Genomic DNA, 22,696 nt, shown 5'->3' with positions numbered 1-22,696 from the left:
ATTCTGTTAAATATTCTCCTCAATCACATCAAAATAGATTATACACGAGGCGATTTATCACAACAAAAGCAAAAGGAAATTAAGGAAGAATTAACAATGCAATTTCCATTCCACACATTGCTACTTTTCTGAAGGGATGTCAAAGTTTGGAGCGGTATCTTGCAAAAACAATGAGAAACATAAGAGGCTACACATACAAGAAGCCACTTGTATTGTGAGACACTGGGGGTGCATTTCAATAGCGTAGAGTGGCTTCCTTTCTTCATCTACAAACATTAAGTCACAGGATAGGTTAAATCAACATGGTTGCCCATTTACATTTTAGTCATTTAGCAGACGCTCTTATCCGGAGCAATTAGGGTTAAGTGCCTTGCTGAAGGGTACGTCGACAGATGTTTCTCTGAGATGCGACCTTTCGAGTTACTGGCCCAACGCTCTTAACCACTTGGCTACATTCTTTCAGATCCCCAAATAAAAGGCCGATATTTAATCCGAGACGCGTTGGAGCACGTGTGACATATTTAAGCATTTACCGTGAATGCAACTTCCGCAAAACGGGAAGAAAAAAATTGCCTTCAAAAAGGTGCATTGTCGACAGCACTCTATAATGCGCATCAGATTGAATTCGAGCCTAAGACCTGGTGTAAGACGAGTGGATGGCACTTGATTCTTCCAGGGGAACAGGTGTGGTTCTTTGTCTATTTCTACATGAACCAAGCACAGGTCCAGCAAGGGGGGGGGTGTTTTGTACAAGAGTGTGGGTGAGTCTAAAGAAATGTAATGAATCATTAATTTGAGTTCTGTGGGGATGTCATCTCAAAAGTTACAAATTAGATATGAATCATCTAATCAGCAGGCAGCATACATACCACAGTATGACATTCCAGTTTCAAACAAGCACCACACTCAATTTATTTTTCTGGCTTCTGGACACAGCGATCAAGGTTGGGGCCAATAGCATGTCAAGTCAGCAGACTCTTAAATTCAATTCATGAATGCAAGTGGCCCTTTGTTCTCAAAGAGGATCCCTCACTGAGTTGAAATTGAATTAAATTTACCAAACTGAATTAAAATGCAATTTACCACAATGCAAACTGAGGGCAACAATAACAGACCATTAACACTTCTCAACTACCCTTTAAACCTACTACACAGGTCCTACTCAGAGATCCTTCCTTTCTAAAAATCACAAGATAAATCATAAATCGTCAAGAACAGGGTGGTCTATGCATTTATGTGGAGCTGTTTGAAGAAATGAATATCATTCATTAGAGTATCAATAACATTGGTACTCTATCAGAGGAATAAGACATCTTGGTGCACAGAGAGCTGCTGTGTAGCGAAACCCAGGTAAGGGGAGTTGAGTTGACCGGTGTCTGACAGGTGAGTCAGAATGTTTGGGACTTATTATTTGAGGTTTTTGATCTGGTGGTTGGTGTTGTTGATCTTGAGGTCCAGCTTGTCCACTTTGCCCAGCAGATTGTCCAGAGAAGTATCCTGATTCTCAATTTCAGACTGGAGGCCCAGTCCTAGGTTCTTTAACCTTCCCAGGCCCAGGGACATTTCATCTGGAGCAGTTCAAGAAAACAGGGGTTCATTAGAATAAAAAAACAAAAACTTAATTCTCCACAAAACGTGGAAATTTGCTTTCGGCTTCACACAAAAACAGATGTTACTGCTGATAAGGAGTTGGAATCTTGTTGATCGCCATCAAAAGTCATGAATAAAATTTAGACAAATGTAATTGTTATTTCCCCATAGGTCCTGGAAGGCTCTTACCTAAGTTGTTGTCCAGTGTCTGGTGGGCGGCTCTAAGCTGTCTGTTTGCAGGGTAGCCATTTTGACTGGATGAGCTGTCATCTGATGCAAATGCGCCGAACCCTACACCACACACAGGAGGAGATAAAGTAGCTTAAAGTAGCTGACAAGTGTTCCAGATTTATGAAATATGAGCTAAATAAAGAAGTTTGCATTTGCATAAAAGTGATCAAAAAATCAGAAGGGCCTGTCTCAGCCAAAGTATGTGAGGTCACATAGGAAATACACTGAACAAAAATATATAAACGCAACAAACTGTTGGACCCATGTTTCATGAGCTGAAATTAAAGATCCCAGACATTTTATATATGCACAAAAAGCTTATTCGCTGATGCCAAAGTTGAACAGAGTGCCCCATGGTGGCGGTGAGGTTATCGTATGGGAAGGCATGAGCTACAGACAACGAACACAATTGCATTTTATTGATTGTCAATTCGAATGCACTGAGATACCGCAACAAGATCCTGAGGCCCATTGTGGTTCCATCCGCCGCCATCACCTCATGTTTCAGCATGATAATGCACAGCCCCATGTCACTAGGATCTGTACACAATTCCTTGAAGCTACAAATGTCCCAGTTCTCCTATAACCTGCATACTCACCAGACATGTCACCTATTGAGCTTGTTCCAGTTCCTGCCAATATCCAGCAACTTGGGACAACATTGCACAGGCCACAATCAACAGCCTGATCAACTCTATACGCTGCATGAGGCAAATGGTGGTCACACCATATACTGACTGGTTTTCTAATCCACACCCTTATTTTTCTTAAGGTATCTGTGACCAACAGATCCAAATCTGTATTCTCAGTCATTTGAAATCCATAGATTAGGCCCTAATTTATTTCAATTGACTGATTTCCTTATATGAACTGTATTGTAACTCAGTAAAATCTTTGAAATTGTTGCGTTTATCATTTTGAAAACGTATGTTTGAGATGGGGTGTTTTTGGTTTACTTTGTGTTGGCCACAACTACAATTAAAGGATGAACCAATAACATTTGGTTATGGGTTAACAAAATACATTTCAAAATAATCGTGTGCAACATATAGTCATAACTACTGTTCCTTGAAGGAGGGAAATGAGGTACAACACAGTTATGGGGAGTAGTGAACGCAAGCGCCCTCTCCTGAACTACAGTCGAATCACGGCTGACATGGCTAATAAGCCCCACCTTTCCACAGGTGATAAACCAGAGGGCCGAACATCGTTTCCCTCCTTCAGGGAACAGTAGATAGCCATAACTGTATGTTCTCTTTCAGTCAGTCAACTCGGTAGTACACAACGATGAGGACATGAAATCACACCCCAAGCAAACACCAAATTAAAATGGCCCACGGCAGACCGAGAGAACATAAGATTCAACAGACAAACTGAACAAGTTCCACAGACATGTGACTAACAGAAATTGAATAATGTGTCCCTGAACAAAGGGGGAGGTCAAAATCAAAAGTAAGTCAGTATCTGGTGTAGCCACCAGCTGCATTAAGTACTGCAGTGCATCTCCTCCTCATGGACTGCACCAGATTTGCCAGTTCTTGTTGTGAGATGTTACCCCACTCTTCCACCAAGGCACCTGCAAGTTCCCGGACATTTCTGGGGTGGGGGAATGGCCTTGGCCCTCACCCTCCGATCCAACAGGTCCCAGACGTGCTCAATGGGATTGAGATCCGGGCTCTTCACTGGCTATGGCAGAACACTGACATTCCTGTCTTGCAGGAAATCACGCACAGGAAGAGCAGTATGGCTGGTGGCATTGTCATGCTGGAGGGTCATGTCAGGATGAGCCTGCAGGAAGGGTACCACATGAGGGAGGAGAATGTCTTCCCTGTAACGCACAGCGTTGAGATTGCCTGCAATGACAACAAGCTCAGTCCGATGATGCTGTGACACACCGCCCCAGACCACGACCCTCCACCTCCAAATCGATCCCGCTCCAGAGTACAGGCCTTGGTGTAACGCTCATTCCTTAGACGATAAACGCGAATCCGACCATCACCCCTTGTGAGACAAAACCTCAACTCGTCAGTGAAGAGCACTTTTTGCCAGTTCTGTCTGGTCAAGCGACGTTGTTGCCGGTGATGTCTGGTGAGGACCTGCCTTACAACAGGCCTACAAGCCCTCAGTCCAGCCTCTCTCAGCCTATTGCGGACAGCCTGAGCACTTATGGTGGAATTGTGCATTCCTGGTGTAACTTGGGGAGTGGTTGTTGCCATCCTGTACCTGTCCCACAGGTGTGATGTTCGGATGTACCGATCCTGTGCAGGTGTTGTCTGCCACTGCGAGGACGATCAGCTGTCCGTCCTGCATCGCTGTCTTAGGCATCTCACAGTACGGACATTACAATTTATTGCCCTGGCCACATCTGCAGCCCTCATGCCTCCTTGCAGCATGCCTAAGGCACATTCACGCAGATGAGCAGGGACCCTGGGCATCTTTCTTTTGGTGATTTTCAGAGTCAGTAAAAAGGCCTCTTTAGTGTCCTACGTTTTCATACCTGTGACCTTATGACACTAACAGCTTACAGACAGTAGGCAATTAACAACCATTCCACAGGTGCATGTTCCTTAATTGTTTATGGTTTATTGAACAAGCATGGGAAACAATGTTTAAACACTTTACAATGAATATCTGAAGTTATTTTGATTTTTACAAATTATCTTTGAAAGACAGGGTCCTGAAAAAGGGACTTTTATATATATTTTTCTGCCTTTAATATTTTCCCTAACCCTATTACCCCTAATTGGAGTAAACTAATTATATATTACATATATTAAATGTTTATTACTCCCCCCTAAATTGAGTAAACGAATGGACAACAACACTTAGGCTTTTACTTCCAGCTTATACATACATTTCAGACATAACTAATGTAAACTCTTGTTTGTTTTTAGTCCCAGCCTTCAGCAACCCTCAACCCCTCCAATCTATCCCTGAAGACCATCAGGTTGATTTCTAGCTGCCATATATTTATCCACTGTGCTGTTTCACAAAATATTTATATTCTCATAGTTTCTACAGATTGTAAATTAAAGATAAACACCTTTGCTAAGAGTATTATATTATTGACCAATTGACTAATCAAAATCACCCAGCCATTTGCAGAGTTAACTCTTAAGTAAACGTATTTCTTTTTTGCCATTCCCAACCAATCTACATATGGGCAGTACCAAAACAGCAAAATCTGCTAGCTAGCACACATACGCACAAACAAAAGTTTGTTTTTGTCCATTAAAATAACATCAAATTGATCCGAAATACAGTGTAGACATTGTTAATATTGTAAATGACTATCGTAGCTGGAAACAGCAGATTTTTTATGGAATATCTACAGAGGCCCATTATCAGCAACCATAACTCCTGTGTTCCAATGGCATGTTGTTAGCCTTTTAAAATGCTAAACTTGGATTAGCTAATTGATCATTTGAAAACCCTTTTGCAAAAATGTTAGCACAGCTGAAAACTGTTGTCCTGATTAAAGAAGCAATAAAACGGGCCTTCTTTAGACTAGTTGAGTATCTATAGCATCAGCATTTGTGGGTTCCATTACAGGCAAAAAAATCAGTCTATTCCATGCGAGAAATTGCCAAGAAACTGAAGATCTCGTACAACGCTGTGTACGACTCCTTTCACAGAACAGCGCAAACTGGCTCTAACCAGAATAGAAAGAGTGGGAGGCCCCGGTGCAAAACTGAGCAAGAGGACAAGTACATTAGTGTGTCTAGTTTGAGAAACATACACCTCACAAGTCCTCAACTGGCAGCTTCATTAAATAGTACCCACAAAACACCAGTCTCAATGTCAACAGTGAAGAAGCGATGTCCAGTGTCTGTTCTGTTCTTTTGCCCATCTTAATCTTTTTTATTGATCAGTCTGAGATGGCTTTTTCTTTGAAACCAATTTGCACTAATTTGAAGGGGTGTCCACATACATACACTATATATACAAAAGTATGTGTTTTCAAAATGCATACTGCCTCCAGCTCATTGCAAAGTGGTGTGTGACGTGTTGATGAAGCCTGCATTCAGTTACCAATTGAGAAATAAAAATAGCTCTTTTGAATCTTGGCCAAAAAACGATTATATTAAGAATTATTGCGTATTGATTGGGCTTATAACAGAGGTGTCGGACAGATTTTTCACTCAAAGCTTCTATCTGTATGCTCTGCGCATGTGATAAATAAGATACATAATGAATATACATGGGCTGGTTCGATCCAGGGCAGCCTGAGCATGTACCCAGCCGAGACATACAACACTCATGAGTATCATTCAAAGACATTGACTGTGGGCAAGATCGTGAACTCAAACCAGCCTTTGTCGACTCGTTCGTGCTGGTCATCTTAATAACAACCAGTTAGCGAGGCTAAACAGGCCAAAGCATAACTAACAAATTGTAGGGAACTTCACAAAACTAGTTACCAAACTTTAACACAATGTCCAGAAGGATGAGCACGCCCTCCTTACATAAGACAGTTAAGTTGGCGTAAAGCCTGATAAATAACATTGGAACGGAAAATGATCCTTAAAATTCGTAAATTGTTCTGCTCAGCTCAAGGTGAAGAGCGGAAGAATTGAAGGAATTAATCCATGCCTCGGGTTTATCACCTGTGGAAGGCAGAGCTCCCAGTGAGGCATGGTGTTCACTGGCCTTGTCAAGCGTAATTATAATATTCTTCAGTAGAGGACTCTAGCACACAAACTCCTCATAGCTGTGTTGTACCAAGTTGACCAACTGAAAGGGAACAAGGGATGACAAAGGAGATATTATTCTGTGGCTGAGGTTTGTGGCCTTACCTCCAATGTCCAACTTCCTCAGGTTGGGGTGACTGGCCTGGTACTTGCCTTCATGCTCCTGACTGTGAGACATGGCATTCTGCAATCTAACACACACACAGTCAGAGACTCAAGTCAGGATGATCTTTGACCAAATACTAAAGACATTACACACTTCACAGTTTAATCAGAGACTTGAACACAGAAAAAGTAAAGACCGGCAGTGTAAGTGAGCCCTCTACTGCCATCTTACACCTCTTCATTCTTCACACAGGACCTGTATGGGCAACATGGCAGGGCTACTGATGGTGGAATGTTTGGGATACCCCATGAAAAGTTTTTCACTAGCAATGTATATAGCAACAGCACATGCCAGAATAAAGAGATAGAGGTATAGGAATAAGCAGGGAGGGACTGGGCATTACTTGCTGCTGGCTTGGTAGGCAACAGGCTCTTCTGGCAGGGGCTTGGTGGTCTCAGGCTTGGCCGTAAAGTAAGTGACAAGGCCTCCCCACACACTCTTAATGCTGTTGATGTGTTTCTGGCTGGTTTTCAGGTCTTGGCCCATGTTGTCCACCATCCTCTCGGACCTCTTCAGAGCCTCCCCCTGACGCATCAGCTCCTACGGATGGACACAGAGAGGAAATCAATGTTATCAAATGCACTCGGCTGTATCACTCTTTACAGTTGGCCAAAAACATGGAGAAATACATCTAACAATGCTGGACTTTGATAATACAGATGCTCCAGGGTGAACTTTCCCCAAGTTACAGATCAGCGTCCTAGAGCTGGCCACCCGGCCAAACTGAGCAATAGGGGGAGAAGGGCCTGGTCAGGGACATGACCAAGAACCTAATGGTCACTCTGACAGAGCTCCAGAGTTCCTCTGTGGAGGTGTGAGGACCTTCCAGAAGGACAACCATCTCCGCAGATGGTGGCCAGATGGCCAGATGGAAGCCATTCCTCAGTAAAAGGCACACGATAGCCCACTTGGAGTTTTCCAAAGAGCACCTAAAGGAGTCTGACCATGAGAAACAAGATTTTCTGGTCTGATGAAACCAAGATAACTATTTGGCCTGCAGCCGAGTGTCACGTCTGGAGGAAACCTGGCACCATCCCTACGGGGAAGCATGGTGGTTGTAGCATCACGATGTTGGGATGTTTTTCCAGCAGCAAAGTACTGAGTAAAGGGTCTGAATACTTAGGTAAATGTGATATTTCAGTTATAAAAACATTTTGCAAACATTTTTAAAAACATGTTTTTTTAATTAAAAGGGGGGTATTGTGTGTAGCTTGAAATAGAATAAGGCTGTAACGTAACAAAATGTGGAAAAAGTCAGGGGATCTGAATACTTTCTGAATGCATAGGCTTACCTCTGCAGTCTCAGCGCCGATCTTCTCCGACTCATAGATGAGCCCCAGGGAGCGGTGGCTGCTGTCCACCGCCGACTTGGCCGTACGCATCACTTCCTGTTGGAGGCATCTCTGCTTGCTCTCTGCCTCACTCATTCCCCTCTCTTGGGGGTCATCAAATCCCCCACTTGACCGGCACTGCTCCTCCTCCTCATCATCTGCAAATGGGTTGTGGGTTCTGGGGTACGCCATCTTTTCAACAGAACAGCAGAGTTATGACAGTGGAGTGGACACAGCAGGCACTGCATCACAATTCCAGTGGGTCAGAAGTTTATATACACTAAGTTGACTATGCCTTTGAACAGCTTGGAAAATTCCAGAAAATGTCATCATGGCTTTAGAAGCTTCTGATAGGCTAATTGACATAATTGAGTCAATTGGAGGTGTACCTGTGGATGTATTTCAAGGCCTACCTTCAAACTCAGTGCCTCTTTCCTTGACATCATGGAAAAATCAAATCAGCCAAGCCGTCATACCACTCAGGAAGGAGACACGTTCTGTCTCCTAGAGATTAACGTACTTTGTTGCGAAAAGCGCAAATCAATCCCAGAAAAACAGCAAAGGACCTTGTGAAGATGCTGGAGGAAACAGGTACAAAAGTATCTACATCCACAGTAAAACGAGTCCTATATCGACATAACCTGAAAGGCCGCTCAGCAAGGAAGAAGCCACTGCTCCAAAATCAGCATAAAAAAAGTCAGACTACGGTTTGCAACTGCACATGGGGACAAAGATCGTACTTTTTGGAGAAATGTCCTCTGGTCTGATGAAACAAAAATAGAACTGTTTGGCCATAATGACCATCATTATGTTTTGAGGAAAAAGGGGGAGGCTTGCAAGCCGAAGAACACTATCCCAACAGTGAAGCATGGGGGTGGCAGCATCATGTTGTGGGGGTGCTTTGCTGAGGGGAAATTATGTGGATATATTGAAGCAACATCAAGACATCAGTCAGGAAGTTAAAGATTGATGGCAAATGGGTCGTCCAAATGGACAATGACCCCAAGCGGACTTCCAAAGTTGTGGCAAAATGGCTTGTCTGAGCGTGTCTGAGCAAGGAGGCCTACAAACCTGACTCAGTTACACCAGCTCTGTCAGGAGGAATGGGCCAAAATTCACCCAACTTATTGTGGGAAGCTTGTGGAAGGCTACCCGAAACATTTGACCTAAGTTAAACAATTTAAAGGCAATGCTACCAAATACTAATTGAGTGTATGTAAACTTCTGACCCACAGGGAATGTGATAAATGCTGAAATAATTCTCTACTATTATTCTAACATTTCACATTCTTTAAAAAAGTGGTGATCCTAACTGATCTAAGACAGGGAATTTTTACTCGGATTAAAATGTCAGTTATTGTGAAAAACTTTGTTTAAATGTATTTGGCTAAGGTGTATGTAAACTTCTGACTTCAACTGTATAATCTATAGGAAGCCTACACCCTCATACAGTGTCTATAGGAAGTCAATACCCTACAGTGTTAGGAAGTCTACATATGCGAGCTCACACGTCCATCACACACAATCAGTAAGCCATCTAGTTTGTACTATAGGATTCCAGTCTGTAAGCCATTCAGTCTTTACTATAGGATGATGTGTCCATAACAGTAAGATTTTCCCTATACTTTCAGACATGCTCATTTCATGTCATGCTTCCTTTCCATTTCCAGATTTCAAAAACGAAAGCAAAATTGTCAAATCAATAAAAAAAAGATCTGACAAAGAAGCAACATAAAGAAGAAAAGTGGCAGGGGAACTCAAAAGATATTACAGAAAAAAGAAATCGCTAATAGCTGTATTGGACATAACACCATCAAGCGAGCAAGATTATACACTTCAACACGTTCAAGAAGCAAAATTAAGTCATTCAAAATCTTCTAGAAGACACAGCCTCCAAGAGAACAGCCATTCTCACCTCAGCAGGTAAATGCCCCTGCCATCAACTCAACTCCTAAAAGAATGAACATATCTACAGACACCAGGACCAATGAAGACATCTACCCCAAAGGAATCACCCAAAAAGAGGAACAGAAGAAAGAAAACACTATCAAAATTGAGGTCAAAGTTGCGCTACTTCTGGAGAGGACCAAAGAGAAGGTCAACCTAAAGAAAAGACTTGAGATGACCAAGAGGAAGCAGGTAATAGTCAACATAGAAGGCAGAGAGGTCCAGAAGAAAACTACAAAGGTCCAGAAGAAAACTACAAAGAGGTCAGAGAACATTACCCAATAACATCAAGTGAAAACTAATGTGCACACTTCTTAGCCGCTTCCTTCATCAAGATGAAGTCTCCACTGTAATAAATGGGAAAACAGGAGAAATTCAGAAAAAGGGCCAGATATTCCGTAAGAGAGCCTTAAAAAAATGCACACTATGGCAAATTTTCATAAAAGATTTGTCTGAGAATCTAAGGCTCAATTCTTTAAACTTAAGCCATTTTGGATTGGCCAGCAAAGAATCAGACAGAGAAACATGTGCTTGCAAAACGCATGAAAACTTTGGCTTGAAGATAAAGAAGCTGCACCAGCTTGGGGATGATGTTTCTATGACCCCAAGGGACACTATACAGGCCATTGTGTGTAGTGACGATGACATGTCCTGCATGTACAGGACATGCAGCAATTGCAAGCATAAGATTTTACACAGCACTGGATCCTTCAACGAAAGCAAACATCATCGTATGGGAGGAGTGGGTCACTAAATCTGTACCAATAACAAAGAAATGCAAAGATGGGCCCACTGAAGAGAAGGAAGTGAGGAATGGGTTTCTTGAGAAGAGGCATACCTCCATTGGAAAGCTGGTGGACCTCACACAGGACCACCTCTCAAACTTCTCCAGACACATTTATAACATCAAGCACCAGTTTGAAAGACTGAGGAGATTGAGACCCTGACCCAGAATGATGTAGTGGTTCACAGACTAGTCAGAACTACACTTGTAAATACACCAGGGAAATAAAGAAAACAAATTTGAGGTGGCAACCAGCAGGTAACCCTCCATACTGGAGTTATATCGGTGGGGGCAGGGTGGAGTCATTTGCGTCACTGTCAGCCTGTCTTCAACACGACACCACAGACACATGGGCTCACCTTGACCCAGTACTGAGGAGCATACGAGAGGAGCATCCAAATGCCAGGAACATCCACTTCATCTCAATATCGAAATAGTGCCGTTCGGGCGAGGATTTAAGCATGTAACATGGCATTTCAGAGAGGTGTCCCATGGTAAGGGAAGACCCCCATGAAATGGACAAAAATTAATGGCAACATATTGCCATTGGGCGAAACATACACACGATCGCAAATACCACTCAAATGGACGGCAGTTCATTCTAAGCTTATGGCAACTGGCATATGCCTAATGTCATACAGTAAAAATCCCAAAGATGGCGAGCACGCTCCACTGTAAATGTTCATATTGCAAACGGACATAAAGTCAAGCTCCAAGGGTCAAATTTTGAAAATGTTTATTTTTTCTTCAAAAACACAACTCCTTCTAAAAAAGTGCGTTCTGGACCCTTTTTTAGAAATGGTTTTGATTTGTCAATAATACATATATAACAACCATATGAACATACCTATGTCTTCTTTATCCACAAGGCCTATGTTTTGTCCATTTGCAATATATGACCATAGGAAGTCAAGTCAGTGAACCATGGCCAAATGCCATACATAAGTATTGAAAATACCAAATCAGGATTTTATGTCCATATATGATCATAGGAAGGTGGCTTCTGAACCCAAAAGTCAGTGATCCATGTCCAAATGGCATTTATACTGACCAAATGATACTGATATATATATAGATATAGATATAGATATAGATATATACATACACTGCTCAAAAAAATAAAGGGAACACTTAAACAACACAATGTAACTCCAAGTCAATCACACTTCTGTGAAATCAAACTGTTCGGCACTTAGGAAAGCAACACTGATTGACAATAAATTTCACATGCTGTTGTGCAAATGGAATAGACAACAGGTGGAAATTATAGGCAATTAGCAAGACACCCCCAATAAGGAGTGGTTCTGCAGGTGGTGACCACAGACCACTTCAGTTCCTATGCTTCCTGGCTGATGTTTTGGTCACTTTTGAATGCTGGCGGTGCTTTCACTCTAGTGGTAGCATGAGACGGAGTCTACAACCTACACAAGTGGCTCAGGTAGTGCAGCTCATCCAGGATGGCACATCAATGCGAGCTGTGGCAAGAAGGTTTGCTGTGTCTGTCAGGAGGGCAACAACCCAGCAGCAGGACCGCTACCTCCGCCTTTGTGCAAAGAGGAGCACTGCCAGAGCCCTGCAAAATGACCTCCAGCAGGCCACAAATGTGCATGTCTGCTCAAACGGTCAGAACAGACTCCATGAGGGTGGTATGAGGGCCCGACGTCCACAGGTGGGGGTTGTGCTTACAGCCCAACACCGTGCAGGACGTTTGGCATTTGCCAGAGAACACAAGATTGGCAAATTCGCCACTGGCGCCCGGTGCTCTTCACAGATGAAAGCAGGTTCACACGCACATGTGACAGAGTCTGGAGACGCCGTGGAGAACGTTCTGCTGCCTGCAACATCCCCGAGCATGACCGGTTTGGCAGTGGGTCAGTCATGGTGTGGGGTGGATTTCTTTGTGGGGCCACACAGCCCTCCATGTGCTCGCCAGAGGTAGCCTGACTGCCATTAGGTACCGAGATGAGATCCTCAGGCCCCTTGTGAGACCATATGCTGGTGCGGTTGGCCTGGGTGCAAGACATGCTAGACCTCATGTGGCTGGAGTGTGTCAGCAGTTCCTGCAAGAGGAAGGCATTGATGCTATGGACTGGCCCGCCCGTTCCCCAGACCTGAATCCAATTGAGCACATCATGTCTCGCTCCATCCACCAACGCCACGTTGCACCACAGACTGTCCAGGAGTTGGCGGATGCTTTAGTCCAGGTCTGGGAGGAGATCCCTCAGGAGACCATCCGCCACCTCATCAAGAGCATGCCCAGGCGTTGTAGGGAGGTCATACAGGCACGTGGAGACCACACAGCACTACTGAGCCTCATTTTGACTTGTTTTAAGGACATTACATCAAAGTTGGATCAGCCTGTAGTGTGGTTTTCCACTTTAATTTTGAGTGGGACTCCAAATCCAGACCTCCATGGGTTGATAAATTTGATTTCCATTGATAATTTTTGTGATTTTGTTGTCAGCACATTCAACTATGTAAAGAAAAAAGTATTTAATAAGAATATTTCATTCATTCAGATCTAGGATGTGTTATTTTAGTGTTCCCTTAATTTTTTTGAGCAGGGTATATTAAGCCCTGAATCAACCTAGGTCTATTTGTCATGTTTTTTGAAAGATTTTTAGAAAAACGTCCAACATTACCAGGGGCGCTCCCTATTGGATGGGCATGGGTGGGGTGCTCCCTACACAGCCGTGGACCCCTTGCAACCCCCCTAAAGGCATTAAAAACCATTTAAAAAATGTGCTCTTGGAAACCCGTTCCGATCACCAGGTGCACGGCTGTCCATTTGCAATGTCTTTCAATGGGCAATTACCATCACGAATTTGGCATGCTCTAAAATACTGCAGATATGCCCAATTGACTGGCCCGTTGAACTCGGGATGGCAGGGCAGTGATAGTGGTTCCTTTCCATCGCTCGTTGGTGTTGATTTCTGCATGTCAATTTAGTGATGGTTCCTCACTTTTAAAAGTATTGCAATTGGACAAAAGTCAGCCATCAAGTCAGTGCCCATCAGTCAATAAGATATCATTCTGACACCAAACCCAACTCTTTTAGAAGCCAACTATCACATATTTCAGAGCAGGCCCAAAATTCACAGCGCCTTTTTTTATTTCCCCTTTATTTAACCAGGTAAGCTAGTTGAGAACAAGTTCTCATTTACAACTGCGACCTGGCCAAGATAAAGCAAAGCTGTGCGACAAAAACAACAACGCAGAGTTACACATGGAATAAACAAGCGTACAGTCAACACAATAGAAAAAAAGAAAGTCTATATACAGTGTGTGTGCAAATGGCATGAGGTGGTATGGCAATAAATAGGCTATAGTAGCAAAGTAATTACAATTTAGCGGCGTGAGTGAAGGAGGCTTTGTTGCGAAATAGAAAGCCGATTCTAGATTTGATTTTGGATTGGAGATGTTTGATATGAGTCTGGAAGGAGAGTTTACAGTCAAGCCAGACACCTAGGTATTTGTAGTTGTCCACATATTCTAGGTCAGAACCGTCCAGAGTAGTGATGCTAGTCGGGCGGGCAGCGAATGGTTGAAAAGCATGCATTAGTTTTTGCTAGCGTTTAAGAGCAGGTGGAGGCCACGGAAGGAGTGTTGTATGGCATTGTAGCTCGTTTGGAGGTTAGTTAACACAGTTTCCAAAGAAGGGCCAGAAGTATACAGAATGGTGTCATCTGCGTAGAGGTGGATCAGAGAATCACCCGCAGAAAGAGCGACATCGTTGATATATACAGAGAAAAGAGTCGGCCAGAGAATTGAACCCTGTGGTACCCCCATAGAGACTGCCAGAGGTCCGGACAACAGGCCCTACGATTTTACACACTGAACTCTGTCTGCGAAGTAGTTGGTGAACCAGCCGAGGCAGTCATTTGAGAAACCAAGGCTATTTAGTCTGCCGATAAGAATACGGTGGTTGACACAGTCGAAAGCCTTGGCCAGGTCGATGAAGACAGCTGCACAGTACTGTCTTTTATTGATGGCGGTTATGATATCGTTTAGTACCTTGAGCGTGGCCGAGGTGCACCCGTGACCAGCTCGGAAACCGTATTGCACAGCGGAGAAGGTACGGTGGGATTCGAAATGGTCAGTGATCTGTTTATTTACTTGGCTTGCAAAGACTTTAGAAAGGCAGGGCAGGATGGATATAGGTCTGTAACAGTTTGGGTCTAGAGTGTCACCCCCTTTGAAGAGGGGGATGACCGCGGCAGATTTCCAATCTTTAGGGATCTCGGATTAAATGAGAGGTTGAACAGACTGGTAATAGGGGTTGCAACAATGGCGGCGGATKATTTTAGAAAGAGAGGGTCCAGATTGTCTAGCCCAGCTGATTTGTACGGGTCCAGGTTTTGCAGCTCTTTCAGAACATCTGCGATCTGGGTGAAGGAGAAGGTGGCGAGGCTCGGGCAAGTAGCTGCGAGGGGTGCGGAGCTGTTGGCCGGGGTTGGGGAAGCCAGGAGGAAATCATGGCCAGCCGTAGAGAAATGCTTATTGAAATTTTCGATTATCATGGATTTAAATCGGTGGTGACCATGTCACCTAGCCTCAGTGCAGTGGGCAGCTGGGAGGAGGTGCTCTTGTTCTCCATAGACTTTAAAGTGTCCCAAAACTTTTGGGAGTTAGAGCTACAGGATGCAAATTTCTGTTTGAAAAAGCTAGCCTTTGCTTTCCTGACTGACTGTGTGTATTGGTTCCTGACTTCCCTGAACAGTTGCATATCGCGGGTACTATTCGATGCTATTGCAGTCCGCCACAGGATGTTTTTGTGCTGGTCAAGGGCAGTCAGGTCTGGACTGAACCAAGGTCTATATCTGTTCTTAGGTCTACATTTTTTGAAAGGGGCATGCTTATTTAAACCACAATAAAAACATTAAACCCGTAGTTACGTTCTAGCTGCGGGTCCAGTTCCGACATTATGTATAGGCCTAGCTAAAGCGACCCCGAATTTCAGCTGGATAGGTCATTCAGATTCCAAGCAGCGACCTTAATTAGCGCAGAACATTTTTCCGGACGTTGCTACGGGGTCCCTGAAGCTATCGGACAGAAACTTCAGGGTCCGTCTATGGGCAGATGCGGTTTCAGTGCACCTAGTCTTGTGACTCTGGGACTTTTCTAAATGTCGTCATTTTCACGATGGTCAAAATGAATTGAAGTACAAGGCTGTTTCTCGGCCTGAGAACCTTCTAGAGCCACGTGCACTATCGACTTGAGCTCTAGAACACGTATATCAAGTTTCAGAGCTCTAGGTCTGACGGTTCATTGATAGTTCAAACGCAGGTAACTATTACAGGCTCTGTGTGTCTATTATCCTCACACTGTGTCACTCCACATTGACTGTGTGTGTGTGTGATTTCAGAAAATCACAGAAATCACGTAGAGCTCTGAAACCTGCCTTAACTTCTTTGGGGTAGGGGGCAGTATTTTCACGTCCGGATGAAAAGCGTGCCCAGAGTAAACTGCCTGCCATTCAGCCATAAAAGCTAGAATATGCATATTGGTAGTATATTTGGATAGAAAACACACTGAAGTTTCAAAAACTGTTTGAATGATGTCCTTGAGTATAACAGAACTCATATGGCAGGCAAAAACCTGAGAAATCAACCAGGAAGTGGGAAATCTGAGGTTGGTCGTTTTTCAACGAATTCCCTATTGAAGACAGTGGGATATTGGTCATGTTGCACTTCCTTCCACTAGATGTCAGTCTTTAGAACCTTGTTAGAACCTTTAGAACCTCGTTTGATGCTTCTACTGTGAAGGGGGGCCGAATGAGAGGGGATTGAGTAAGGTCTACCATGAGCTGACCATGCGCGTTCACGTGAGAGTTAGCTTGCGTTCCATTGCATTTCTGAAGACAAAGGAATTCTCCGGGTGGAACATTATTGAAGATTTATGTTAAAAACATCCTAAAGATTGATTCTATACATTGTTTGACATGTTTCTACGAACTGTAATGGAATTTTTTGACTTTCTGGACCTAGTGCCTGCGCATTTGGATTACTGTACTAAACGCGAACAAAAAGGAGGTATTTGGACATAAATTATGGACGTTATCGAACAAAACAAACATTTATTGTGGAACTGGGATTCCTGGGAGTGCATTCTGATGAAGATCATCAAAGGTAAGTGAATATTTATAATACTATTTCTGGCTTCTGTTGACTCCACAACATGGCGGATATATGTATGGCTTGTTTGGGCTCTGAGCGCTGTACTCAGATTATACATTTACATTTAAGTCATTTAGCAGACGCTCTTATCCAGAGCGACTTACAAATTGGAAAGTTCATACATATTCATCCTGGTCCCCCCGTGGGGAATGAACCCACAACCCTGGCGTTGCAAGCGCCATGCTCTACCAACTGAGCCACACGGGACCGTGTGGCTTATAGCGTGGTGTGCTTTTTCCGTAAAGTTTTCTTGAAATCTGACACAGCGGTTGCATTAATGTCAAGTTTCCTGAGGTAAACCCATAAGGTTTATGCAGGTAGATCTCATTGCTAACATTAAAGAAGCTAGCATTATTGTGCAAAACAATGAGCTGGGAATAGAACGTTCGAAGACTAGTTTGTGCTATGGTGCTCATTAGAACAGGGCTCTACAATGCAAGTATTTCACTCGCATTTGCCCCTAAAAATAGATGTGCAAACCAAAAAATATTTACGAGCACAGTGTGCGATTAAAGATTACAACCTACCGTAATCTATTTTTCCCCCGCTGCTAATTGTTTAAAAACTACAAGTCCCACATTCCACAAGCATGCCCCAACCACAGAGGTTTCTGTGAGGACGCAGTCCAATCTATGTACGTTTGTTGGAGGATGGGAAGCCAGTCAATCTATTGGTCGGACAACAGACCCTTGAGCACTCATGCCATTGGTGAGTTGTTCCTCTTCATAGGCTTTATTCTTGTGTAAAGTTTATTCATAAGAGATACTTTTATTTAGTTTGTCAGAAATACTTTTGTATAATTGTTTTTTTGATTTGTCATTCAAGGTGTTTTGGATGCCACCAAGGGCACATTTCGTGCTGTTTGCCCAGAGGAGGATCATGGATGAAGAAGTGCATCTCCTTCGGGGCAGATGGTGCCTCCGTGAACATGGGGGAGTGATTGCCCACATGCAGAGAGAGGCAGGGGGGCACATAATCCCAATCCACTGTATCCCACATAGATTTGTAACTAATTAATTCTCTATGATCTAGTTTTATTTGCTGGCAGAGAATGTTACACAATACTCTGTGTGTGTGTGTGTGTGCGCTAAGTGCTGGAATGGTAGATACCACAGAATTATTATTTTATGTTGCACAAGAGACATGGGGGGGGGGAAGGAGAATAATTGTTTCGAAGATTCTGTTCTGACTTTCACAGACTAGAGCTGTCTTCCAGCATGCTAAACCCTGACACATGGCCAGAAGACCAGGCCAGCCTCCTCACCTTTGGCGATGATGGTGTGGCATACCTGATGAGGCATTTCAATGAGCCTCTAGAGAGGTAAGAATTTATTTGACACTGCATTGCCATATGAGACAATGTTACGTTTGCATACTCACTTGCTCTGTTCAATCCTGTAGATCGGGGTGCAACATGGCTGCAATCCAGGATTAGTGGCAAGGGCTGAAACTTCTGGTTAAGCCACAATTTCAAGGACAAGTCCTACAGTGGCATGTGGGAGACCATGTTGACAAAGGACCCCTACAGTGTCATGACGTTGGGTTGGGGGTAGGTTTACGACAGTCATAAATACCTCTTTCCCCCTTTTTCTCTCTCCCCACTATAACTGATGTGACATAAGGAAACCCATGGGTTAACATAGAGATTCTGGGTAACATCAGAAGTTGGGGGGAAATGAACTATATTCTGGCAATCCAACCAACTGAACATATGCGGTGGTACTTAAGGTATATTATGTCAGTTCGGTTGCCCTCTGACACATTCTCATCAATGATAGAATGACAAACTCTACTGTGAAAAGTCTAAACGTCAGAGGTATCGGATTCACATGGAATTGTTGTTCATATTCCAAAATGTTTGCAATATGAGCATTTATTTGTGAAGAAGATGAAATGTACCGTAGTTTTAGCTTTCCAAATAAGGGAATCTGTGCCTTCATTAAGTTTTCTCTGATCACAGTGGCCCGCGCCCTGTGAAGAGGTGTGGGTTAGAAACTTTTAGACACACCCTCTTACCTCTACTAATAAAGCCCAGTGACAAAAATGTAACTTCCTGTTTCCGGTATGCTAGGATGACGATCCAGTGTCAGAATGGTTCAGATAATCACTTTAGATGAAGCCAACATCAGCTGGACTTTAGATTGTGTATGGTATGAACTTTGAACTCGTGTTCACTACAGAAGTGATATCTCTAGCCGTTTGAGTTGGCAGAACAGCTTTGCTACAAACGCGGTTTAAGGAAGAACAGTCCGAGTATCACGTCTTCCACCACACAAACCGGGTTACTCACAAGGTTTACCGTTGACTACAGTAGACAGAGACATCGCTCCAAAGGACAGAGGACCTCGGGTGGGCGATACGGTCCATTCCATCTACCACCAAACCTAGCGAAGCGGAGCTGTCAAGTAAATATGTATTGACATTATTCTTTCTTAAATGGGCGGGTAATTTAGAATGCATAAGATACGATATGTTAGCGAGAGCACACGCATCGCCTATGTTTCCGTCTCCCGCTCTTTTCACTAACGACTCAGGCCCTTTCTTTGTCGTACCACAAACTGTCATATCTTATTAACGCCGCTGCTAAGGCGACGTTTTCTGTATGACGTAATTTGTGATCAAGTTATGATTTAATTGTATATGTGTGATTCTGTGTGATTAGTTAGGTATTTAGTAAATAAATAATTAAACCCAATTTTGTATTGCTGATTCAACTTGTTAGCCAGGATTCTTGCAGACAATCAAGGACTTACAACCTTCAGATGAGACTGAATAAAATGACGATTAATGTGACTGTTATTTAGTAAAATATTACAAAATCTTTAAGAGTTTATTCGAAAGATAACAGCTCTATAAATATTATTTCGTGGTGTCCCTCTCTAGTTAATTAATATTTACATGGTTAGTTCAATCAGGTAATATTGATACCGGATAAATTATTTTATAGAATAGCATGTCATAGCAATCAATCTGGCATAGTCAAAGACACGACAACAGGCACGATTACAAGGTAGACTAACAGTCCTGAGTCCATGTAATGGTATCCTATGGTTGGTTTTGATACGTTAATGGTAAGAGTTTAAATGAAATTGGAAGATATAATCTTTTCCCTAGAACATACTGGAGTTGGTGCGGCTTATGCTGGTGTTGCCCATTTCAGCCACCGAGTGTGAGCAAGGCTTCTCTGCGCAGAACCGGATTAAGAATTCGACAAGAAGCTCTCCACCACCGAAGACCTGATGAGGATCAGCCTGGAGCGGTCTTCTGTCGAGGAGTTCGAGCCCACTCCTGCCGTGGACCGCTGGCTGACCTCTAAGCGTGCCAGACGGCCAACATACAAAAGCAGCTGGACAACTGATATCCTTTGCGTCAAGTAGGCATGGGTCAATGTGTGATTTTGGTGGCATGTGCTGTTCCACAGATGTGTGTCCCTTAGTACACGCACACACACGCTGTATAAATATGTATGTAATAAATTGTTTGTTAATAAACTCTGTTACATTTCTCACTGTGCTCCTAAATTTCTTTGTGCGCTCCTTTTCATTTAGGAGCGCATGTACTCTTTGGGAAAAAGGTTAGCATAGAACCCCGTAGGAGCTGGCGGGGTGAAAAATGCCATAAAATAATCCCAGGTTGTTTTCATGATTACTTCTTAACTACGGAAAACAGCTGGGACATACGGTAATGTTATGAAACTGGGCTCCATGGCCCTCCATTTTTATCAACAACAAAAAAAAGCGGCAAAAATGTTGTGTCCATCATGTCCAGACATTTAACAACGCTTTTTTTCTGATAAAAACTAGTCCATTGCATCCGCTGTGGAGCCCCGTTTCATAATATGACCATATTTCCAAGCTGCTTGCCGTCGTTTTGAAGTAAATATGGGGGGAAAAAACAGGCCTTATTTTAGGGCATTTTCACCCTGCCAGCTCCTATTAGTGCTATTGAGCACCGTGGCACCAACTCGCCTTACGAACGTTCTATTCCCAGTTTATTGGTCTAAGTCACACCGCCTGCTTTGCCATTGTTGGCAATGAGACCTGCCCACGTTGTTTGTAGTTAAATGTAAAAAAAAAAAAAAATCTCGCAATGTGTATATTTAGATTTTTTTCAAGTCGGACACCATTTTTATTGTGAGTTATGTAAGTCTGGGCAGCGAGCTCGGTAGTCATCAAATGCTAGCCCCCAAATACTTTTTCGCTGAGCTCCCCCCATTGTTTTCCTATGGATATGAATGTCGGTCTATTTCGTCAAATATCTCATTGTGTATTTTTAGATTTTATTAAAGCAGGAGAATCTCATCTTTGTAATTATGTAAATTCGGTTGTCAACGATCACTAGACCAGAAAGTCAGAAGTCCTCCCCTCCCCTCCCTAATTTCTCATTACGCAGACGTAGGCATAGTTGACACCATTGAAGTGCGGATGTTTACTTTCTACACGAGTTGTCCGAGGAATAGATTAGTGGTAAAATAAAAAGGGATACATTTGTTCCATTTAGGCGAAATGGAATTCTAAGCAACACACTAGTCAAAACAGGCTCTGCGAACGTTCAATTAATATGCTATGGGCTCGCGCTAGCGTTCCAGCTCTGCCAACGTTCTTATGCCGTTTTTCAACCTAGGGTGAATTTTGAATCGTTCTATTGTCCAGCCTACTACTAGGGCTGTTGACCCGAAGACCATACCAAACAAAATGTTAGTAGTACGATGAACACGTTATTTAATGTAAAATAGTAATACGGGTCATAGCTTCAATGGTAGCTTCAATGGTTTATCTTCCATGGGTAAAGGTGGTTGTCATGCTATCAACAAGTTGGTGTGACTGAATATTTTGCTTTCGTTCTGAGTTGGTGATTAAATCAAAATGGTAAATTACATTTCAGCATGACAACGTTTAAAACAGGTAACTACCGTTAGTTAGCTGGCTAACGTGTTAGCTAGTGTAGTTTAACTAACGTTACACAGGGGTGTAATTATTAGCTAGACAAGAGAGTTGAAAACGCAACGTTTGCAACTAAAACGACGTTCTATTGGACAAATTCAGGTAGGTCCCTCCACATTTCGTTCAGTTTGCTTCCGTTTAAGAAACGTTTTCAACAGAATCGACGTATTTCATACGCCCCTGATGACTTACCTAACAATTCATAGCTAGTTAAATATACGGACAGCACTCTTCTCCTTATAACAATAAACGACAGCCAAATAAAAATAAGTTTAAACCACTTACTTTGACGATCCACACAACCTTTTGACGGTGGCCTGGTGAAATGTTGTTATATCAGCTGATTATCCGCAAAAAAAGTCGGTTTCCGTTGTCTTCTTCTTCTTTGGAGTTTAACGGCAGTTGGCATCCAATATGTTTCATTACCGCCCCCAGCTGGACTATAATATAAATCCATTCTACTTTGTTACACAACATTTTTTATTATATATTTTCATTGAACCTTTACTTAACTAGGCAATTCATTTAAGAACAAATTCTTATTCACAATGACGGCCTACCCCGGCTAAACCCAGACATTGCTGGGCCAATTGTGCGCTGCCCTATGGGACTTCAAATCACGGCCAGATGTAATACAGCCTGAATTCGAACCAGGGACTGTAGTGACGCCGCTTGCACTGAGATGCAGTGCCTTAGACCGCTGATATATATATATATATATACCAGTCAAAAGTTTGGACACAAGGGTTTTTCTTTATTTGTACTGTTTACTACATTGTAGAATAACACTGAAAACATCAAAACTATGAAATAGCACACGTAGACACCCAAAAAGTG

The 22,696-nt window shown here is 42.9% G+C and overlaps 1 protein-coding gene across 1 annotated transcript; it reads right to left on the bottom strand.

Annotated features, from left to right (window-relative positions):
• Positions 1-881: 881 nt before the first annotated feature.
• Positions 882-22,235, bottom strand: snap29 (synaptosome associated protein 29). The gene is made up of 6 exons (XM_024146144.2): positions 22,145-22,235; positions 7,971-8,201; positions 7,022-7,218; positions 6,618-6,703; positions 1,780-1,881; positions 882-1,568 (listed from the first exon to the last, which is right to left on the bottom strand). Exons 2-6 carry the CDS (start codon positions 8,199-8,201, stop codon positions 1,408-1,410), a joined length of 777 nt encoding a protein of 258 aa, XP_024001912.1. The 5' UTR covers positions 22,145-22,235; the 3' UTR covers positions 882-1,407.
• Between the last annotated feature and the right edge of the window lie 461 nt (positions 22,236-22,696).

This window comes from Salvelinus sp. IW2-2015, unplaced genomic scaffold, assembly GCF_002910315.2.
Source record: "Salvelinus sp. IW2-2015 unplaced genomic scaffold, ASM291031v2 Un_scaffold16312, whole genome shotgun sequence".
In the NCBI taxonomy this organism is placed as follows: Eukaryota; Metazoa; Chordata; class Actinopteri; order Salmoniformes; family Salmonidae; genus Salvelinus; species Salvelinus sp. IW2-2015.
The sequence above is the reverse complement of the archived record's forward strand: the minus strand, read 5'-3'. Positions and strand labels throughout refer to the sequence as shown.